At 42.7% G+C, this 8,278-nt stretch overlaps 1 protein-coding gene across 1 annotated transcript; it reads right to left on the bottom strand.

Annotated features, from left to right (window-relative positions):
* Nucleotides 1-234: 234 nt before the first annotated feature.
* On the bottom strand, nt 235-1,689 carry LOC140185934 (interferon-induced protein with tetratricopeptide repeats 1-like). Its single transcript, XM_072239734.1, has one exon. The coding sequence runs from the start codon at nt 1,687-1,689 to the stop codon at nt 235-237; it is 1,455 nt and encodes a 484-aa protein (XP_072095835.1).
* Between the last annotated feature and the right edge of the window lie 6,589 nt (nt 1,690-8,278).

The raw sequence follows: 8,278 nt of genomic DNA, 5'->3' as shown, positions 1-8,278 counted from the left end.
ATCTTTCCAGAGTCTAGAGAAGCACAACTGAATTCAATTTGCTCAGAGTACTTGAGGAATTAATATGTTTAAAAGAAACACAATAATTAGGTATAATTACAGAAGACCATTTTTGCAAATCCAACACTAATGAGTAAGAGAAGGTGCTAAGAGGATATAACTAGTACAGTGACACCCCACCAAACCTATCCTCAGATCAGAAGGAAAAGCATCTTTTAAACATCCCAGTGGTGCTCAGATACGTAACCGAGAAAGAGCACTCACATATTCCTCATTGCCAGGATCAAACTCCAAGGCCTTCTCAAAGTATTCAGTTGCTTTACCCTTGAGCCCATCCAGCTGATACAGAAATGCTTTGATACCAAGAACCTTGCTGTCTTGTGCATTTACACGAAGTTTCCGATCTGCCCACTTCTCCAAATTCATGCGACATTTTTCCTGTTCTCTTGAGTTATATTCAATTTTCACTCCTTTCAGGAAGAGGCGAACAGCATTTGTTTCAGAATTGTTCTGGTGCAGTTGAAATAACCCAGCTTCCAGACATATGCTCTGCATATTTTCTGGTCGAATGTCCACTAACTCCACCAATCTACTGTAAATTTCGTCTGCTCTGGGATACTCCCCACTTGTTCTGCAGATGGCTGCAAAGTCCAGTTGTGCTCTAATAAATGACCTTTGACGGTGATTAAAAGCCTTTTCAAGGTGATACTTGCATTGATTGATCAACTCAGCTCTCTGCTGAAATTCAGGATTGTGAAGGCATTCCAGCTTACTTCTGTAGCACAATCCCAGTTGGTGGTGTAAGAAACAAGAGTGTGGAGTTAATTCTAATGCTTGTTTCAGGAGCCCAATTGCTTTCTCCACAGATCCCCTTTGTCTATAATATTTTGCAGCATAGCGAAGCACATATGGAAGATCAGAGGTCTTCTGCAAAGCTTGTTCAACTAATTCATTTGCTTCCTCATTTTGCCTTAGCCTAGGCAGTTTTAGAGCCAACAGCACCATGGCCACAGCATCATCTGGATCAAGCTCCAGTACTCGTCGGAAATACTTCACTGACTGACTCTCATCACGACTCTCTGGGGTTCCAGAAAATGCTTCCAGCCGAGACAGTACAGTCCCATATCCCATTATCCACTCGGTGTTGTCAGGATCTTTTTCCAGAGCCTTTGCAAAACATTCCTTTGCCTCCTCATAGAATTCAGCAGCAGAACTCAACAATGACCATCCCTTCTCCCCGTACACCTCTGGTATCATTGCTGTATAGAGAGGGCCGTCACTGAGCGGTTTACAGATCATCTCCAGCTTGTCCAGGTAGGACTGGGCCTTGGTCAGCTGTCCCATGTGGTAATGCACCCAGGCAAAGTTTCCATAGGTGATGATGCTTCTTCTTTCAAATTCAGTTTTGTGTTTCTCCCTAAGAATGTTTTCAGCTTCCTTTAAGTTTTGAATTGCTTCCTCACATCTGCCCTGCAGACAATTTACAAAAGCAAGTTGGTTGTAGGACTGATCTTTATACTTCATATTCATATCGATAGAATCTTGCAATCTGTGCATCACATCTTCCAAGTCAATAGTTTCCTTCTGTGGCCTCCATGTGAAGTGACACTGCAGCTGATCGAGCTTCTCTTTCAATAAATCTTCCGGTGTGTTGCTGCAAGAGAGAAAATACATAATCATGAATTCCATCTCAGATCACTTGATGCAGATCTGACCTGCAATCCCATAAAGAGCAGATTTACTAACTGTATGAAAGCTGCCTTTTGATGAAGTTTTTTTGTAATTTGAACACGGCGCAGCACATCACACAAAGCAATCTTCCGTCCGTGGACTCACTTTACACCGCACGCTGTCAGAGCAGTGCTGCCAGGATAATCAAGGACCCGCCCACCTAGCCAACAGACTTTTTGTCCCTCTTCCCTCCGGGAGAAGGTTCAGGAGCTTGAAGACTCGTACAGCCAGATTTGGGAACAGCTTCTTTCCAACTGTGATAAGACTGCTGAACGGATCCTGACCTGTATCTGGGCCATACCCTCCAAATATCCGGACCTACCTTTCGGCTATTTTGCACTACCTTACTTGCCATTTTTCTATTTTCTATTTATGATTTATAGTTTAATTTTTTTAATATTTACTAATTTTAAATATTTTAATATTTTTAATATTTAATATTTGTAATCCAGGGAGCGTGAAGCGCAGAATCAAATATCGCTGTGATGATTGTACATTCTAGTACCAATTGTTTGGCGACAATAAAGTATAAAGTATAATTATGGCATTGAAAACCGGGAAATGCTCAGCCAGTTAGTCTGCATCTGAGGAAGGAGAATCTATTAATGTTTCAGATCTCCGCTTCATTGAACTCTTGCCGCTTTAGGGCCAACATAACTATGGCCACTGTGTCATCTGGATCAAGCTCCAGCACCCGTCGCAGATACCTTACTGGCTGACTCCACTCCTGATTCCCTGAAACACAAGAAGTAGTTTCTGGACGAAGCAAAGCAGTTGCACACCCCATAGACCACTCCACATTATCAGAATCTTCCTTCAGAGCCTTCTCAAAACATTCCTTTGCCTCCTCATAGAAAACACTAGTACCAAAAGTTAACAATGACCATCCCTTCTCCCGGTACACCTCAGGTATCATTGCTGTATAGTGAGGGCTATCACTGAGCGGTTTACAAAGCATTTCCAGCTTGTCCAGGTAGGACTGGGTCTTGGTCAGCTGTCCCAGGTGGTAATGCACCCAGGCAAAGTTTCCATAGGTGATGATGTTTCTTCTTTCAAATTCACCTTTGTGGTTATCCCTCACAATCTTCTCAGCTTCCTTTAAATTTTGAATTGCTTCCTCATTGTTGCCTTATAGGTGGTTTACAAAAGCAAGGTGGTTGTAAGGATGTGATTTGATATTTTACACCGTGTTTTATAGAATCTCGTAATCCAAGCTTCACATCATCCAGGGCAAAGTTTTCTTTCTGTGGACCCCATATGAAGTGACATTAAAGCTGGCGAAGTTTCACAAGCAAGGATTCCTTTAGTGTGTTGCTGCAAGAAAACAAAGTAATCAAAGGCCTTTTATGTGCATTGGATTCCCTATCCTAACTGCTAGAAAATCATATTAACAAGGTTAGCTGCAGAGTTGAGTAGAGGTGAATTCCGAATATTTCCATCCCTCCCTAATCAGATCAGATGGAGATGAGCCAAATGGAAGACAGTCTTGGTTCTGAAAATGCCATTTGACAAAATGCCAACAGAGGGAAAATCTGCAGATAAATAGTTAGATAGATACGTTATTGATGCCAAAGGAAATTGCATTGTTACAGTAGCATTACAAGTGTATAGATATACAAATATTACAAGAGAAGTTAAAAAAAATTTTTTAAAGTTACCTCAAACGGTCTAATAGGAGGGTACCTTTACTTCCCCAGCTATGGATTGACTCAATATAGAGCCTAATGGCCGAGAGTAAGAACTACCTCATATAGCGCTCTTTGGAGCAGCACAGTTGTCTTCACCTATTACTAAATACGTTACACGTTCCTCTGTTCAGCCAAGGTGGCATGCAGAGGGTGAGAAACATTGTCCAGAATTGCTGCGATTTTTCATAGGTCCTTTGTTCTACCATGGCCTCCAGTCTGTCCAGTTTGACACCTATAACAGAGCTACCCTTTGGAATCAGTTTATTGAGCCGGTCGGCATCACCTGTGTTGAATCCATTATCCCAGAACACCACTGCATGGAAGATTGTACTTGTGACAACGGACCAGTCGAACATGTTGTTACGTAACCGGCAACAATGAATATCAATTGTGACAGGCTATATAAAAATAACCAAACATTTATTAAACACGCATAAACAATAAAACAAAACAAACGCAAACCTTAACCGGAAGTTAACCGTTATGCAGCCGTTCAACGAATCATCACTCGACACTGGTACTTAAAGCGTTAAATGCGAAAACAATTCTTGAAGCGATAAAGTCAGATATAGTTCTTAAAATGGTAAATTTGAAAGTCCAACAGATTTATACGTTCAATTGGGAGAGACTTCTCTGGAGAAGGATTTCTTCATAGACGCGACTTTCCTGCTGGTTCTGTCTGAAGGATTCACGATGCAGGAAATAAAACAGTTTAAAACAGCTGATCTTAATTTCTTTTAGAGAGAGCAAACCTTTGCATGAACTCTTTGGTCTTTTGGCAAGAGTTATTTTCGATGCAGGTCGCTACTCCTTCGACGAAGACCCAATAAGGTCGATCCCTTTGTTAAACTGCTAAACGATGCCGACTCCTCTCAATCCTTCGAGTCCTGTACTTCGATAAAGTCTTCACTCTCCCTTCTACTGCTAGAAGAAGATATATCAACGCATCCAGCAATAGTTTCGGTCCAGCAATGTTATTCCTTGCAACAGAACGTAACAACCATTTAAAAAATGAAACTGCGTCATAAAAACAAATACGCAACAGAAACGGAGACAGACTACATCCTAGCTGGAAATCTAAAAACTAAAAACTAACTGCGTCATCTGGGGTCTACCCTTATATACCCATGGTGCACATGTCCTCACGTGACCTCACATCAGTGGGAAAATTGCATCAGGTGACCTCCAAAAGACCATTACATCATTCTCACAAAAAAAAATCACAGATCTCCTTGAGGCATGTAACAATGTGAAGGAGAGGCCTGCATACTCTGAAGGATCTCAGTCTCCTCAGGAAGTAAAGGTAACTCTGGCCCTTCTTGTACACAGCCTCTGTGTTGGTGCTCCACTGAAGTCTCTCATCCAGGTGCACTCCCAGGTACCTGTAGATCCTCACAACATCCACGTGCTCACCACAGGGAGCAGTGCAGGCTTAGACTTCTTAAAGTCCATCGCCATCTCCTTTGTCTTACTGATGTTGAGCTGCAGTTGATTCAGCTTGTACCATTTGACAAAGTCCTCCACCAAGGCCCCGTGTTCATCCTCCCATCCTCCCTTTATACACCCAACTATTGCTGTGTTATCAGGGAATTTCTGCAAATGACATGATTCATTGTTTACCCTGACCTGCAGAGTTCCACTAGCATCTTATGTGTGTTTTTCTGGATTTCCAGCATCTGCAGATTGTCATGTGTCACAAAAGCACATTCCTTTTTTAAACACTTGTTGTCAAAACAACTGGCCTTACGGGACAGCAATTTAGTTGTTGGAGCTGATACACATGGAATGCTTGGGGATCTCTGCAGATGAGTCAGCCTTCGATGAAAGAGAGTAAAAAAGGCGGTGTTTTGGGCCAAAACCCTTTAGCAGGAGTCTCAGTGAAGGGTCTCAGCCCGAAGCATTGACTGTTTACTCTCTTCCATAGATACTGCCTGACCTGCTGAGGTCCTCCAGTAACTTGTGTGCATTATTTTGATTTGCAGTATCCCTTCCTGAATTAGTTCCCTTCCTGTTTACATCAGGATTCCTGATGAAGTGTTTCAGCCTAAAACGTTGAATGTTTCACCTCTTCCATCGAGGCTGCCTCATCAGCAGAGATCCCCCAGCATTCTGTGTGTATCACCTCCAACAACTAAATTGTTGTCCCCTGAGCGTCAGTTGTTTTGACAGAAGTGTTCAGATAAAGAACGTGCTTTCATGACACATGACATTGTGCAGATGCCAGAAATCCAGAATCGCACTCTCAAAGTGCTAGAGGAACTCAGCAGGTCAGGCAGCATCTAAGGAAGGGAATAAACAATCAAATTTTTGGGCTGAGACTTCTCAAAATATTCCTCTTCTGGTCATGTCCGAGCTGCTGAGTTCTTCCAACATTTTGTGCACATTACTCTGAACGGCTTTGGACTCTGAGGCGAAGTCGCATACACTGGCATTTCGGGGAAGGTATCTTTCCCAGTTCAGGACCAGGCAATTTCTGATTCAGAAGCTGGGAAAACGAAGCAAAAAGGTGATTATGTGTTTCCACATGGTATTCTTTGATTTATCAGAATAAATACATGACTTTCGCATTTAGATTAAATTACATTATGAGGACATGCAGTCCTCTTTTATTGTCATTTAGTAATGCACGCATTAAGAAATGATACAATGTTTTTCCAGAGTGATATCACAGAAACACATGACAAACCAACTTATAAACTAACAAAAACCACATAATTGTAACATATAATTACAACAGTGCAAAACAATACTGTAATTTGATAAGAACAGACCGTGGCATGGTAAAAGTCTGAAGGTCTCTCGAAAGTCTCATCATCTCATGCAGACGGTAAACCTCCAGCGCTGCAAACTTGCCGATGCAGCATACTGGAAGTATCCGACCACAGTCCGACTCCGAGCCCATTCAAAAACTCCGAGCCTCCGGCCAGCTCTCCGACACCGAGCACCGAGCACCATCTCTGCCAAGCGCTTTGTCCCCGGCCCCGGCAACGTGCAATAGGCAAAGCCGAGGATTTGTGGCCTTCCCCTCCGGAGATTCTCGATCGCACAGTAGCAGCGGCAGCGAAGCAGGCATTTCAGAAGTTTCTCCAGGAATTCCTCCGTGCTTCTCACGGCTGTCTCCATCAAATCTGGATTGTGCACAGCCCCCTAGTTAACACATACGATATTCATTTGGAACGGCCGTGCGCACTGCGTTGCGCCGCCATCTTCTCCTCCCAGTGACAACTTGTGATGAGGCTGACAGTTTGCTAAACTCTCCTCAGGGGAACTAATGGACTCACAAGGCAATTGAAGCTCCACCATCAGATAAAATACTCTTTGTCTGAAAATGTTATGACATGGAGGAAGCAAAGCTCCGTGTCAAAACACCCTATCCAACTGAATGAATGGTCTGTGTAGCAATGGGTATACAGGGAATGGGATAACATCCAGATGTGTGAGATGGACCAGAACAATCAAATGCCTGATAAAGGCCAAATCTGAAAATATGCCTATTTATGAGGAGAGCTCATAATGTTGATGACATTGTATATACAGACAGAGAGGTCAAAGGCTTTTACCGCAAATAAATCTGTCTGTGGAAAGACAATGGACAACTGAGACAGGAGAGTAAGCATAAGGGAATTAAATGCTCAGTGTGTGCACAGGAACAGAAAAGAGTAAACTGAGAAAGAGCAAAATCAGTTTGGATCAGTAATTCACACGGAGTTATCAGGGAGCTCATGAAGGGTCTCAGACTTGAAGCATTAACTCTCCTTGTCTTTCCACAGATGGTGACTGACCTACTGAGTGTTTGCAGTATTTTCTAGCTTTATTTCTGCGTTACAGAGCTGTGTGAGATACTTCCAGGGAATGTGATGCTGGCCGCTGGTCCCCCATAATGCCAGGTATTTTCAAGCACCACTTAATAATAATGATTGTCTGACTGAGAACAGGTGATGGACTGTTCCAAATGCTCCAAAATCAATGCCCAGGGAGTTCATTGCAATTTGTGACCCAGCCTATCTAAATGATGCTGGGGTTTAAAATTAGGGCCATCATGGTATAGTAACAGAAGATGAAGTAATTAGCTATGGACACACTCGAGCTGAAAGATGTCCCAGACAGTGAGATATCTGTCCCACTTGTTGGTCAGTTCTTCTGTGATTTGCACACCCTTGCATTGTCCATTATTACTACTGTCTCATCAGAGAGCTTTCTCAGTGACCTCATCAAATCATTCATTGTAATCTCAAACATCCAGGTAAGTATCAGCCTTTCTACATAGCCTGTCTTCACAATTAGTGCTTTCAGGACCAGCCACATTCCAAGGAATCTCCAAGCTCAGAGTCTGATGTTTGAAATATCGTGCCCAGAATAAACCCGAGAACTCAACCATTGAGAGATTTAAACAGAAGTAGCACAACAAGTATAGATTCCAACGTCCCTTGAGATTAAGGCTATGTTTCTATTTGTCATGTCAGTTATTTGTCAGCTGTGTGTCATAATTTCCCTGTATTTCTCTGCACTTTCACCAGTATCCATATTTCTCACAGCACATTCCGGTTTGCTCTGTTTTTCCCACTCACCTTTTTCCCAATGATCCTTTGCAGCTTTCAATCCCCATCTGCTCAGCTCACTAGACCTCTCAGTGACAGTTGTAAACTTTAGTATCTCAGTCACTGCTCCTGCAGTTCACTGAATGCAACCGACTGGGAAAAGTCAGTTCCCCACTGCGGAACTTAAAAATCATGTCATCATGTCATCTATTCGGAGGATACGCTCCTTCGTGTAATGTTCACTTTCCGCACTCCCAATCAGCTCCCTATCCTTCAGTGTCTTAGCACCACAGGCCTTGTTTCAAATTATTATCAGATCCT

The sequence above is a fragment of the Mobula birostris genome, chromosome 21 (genome assembly GCF_030028105.1).
Source record: "Mobula birostris isolate sMobBir1 chromosome 21, sMobBir1.hap1, whole genome shotgun sequence".
Classification (NCBI taxonomy): domain Eukaryota; kingdom Metazoa; phylum Chordata; class Chondrichthyes; order Myliobatiformes; family Myliobatidae; genus Mobula; species Mobula birostris.
Note: the sequence above shows the minus strand (reverse complement) of the source record. Positions and strands in the feature narration are given on the sequence as shown.

Excerpts from the sequence above, each read along its gene's own strand:
- LOC140185934 (XM_072239734.1), bottom strand. The coding sequence starts at position 1,689 with ATGGAATTCATGATTATGTATTTTCTCTCTTGCAGCAACACACCGGAA.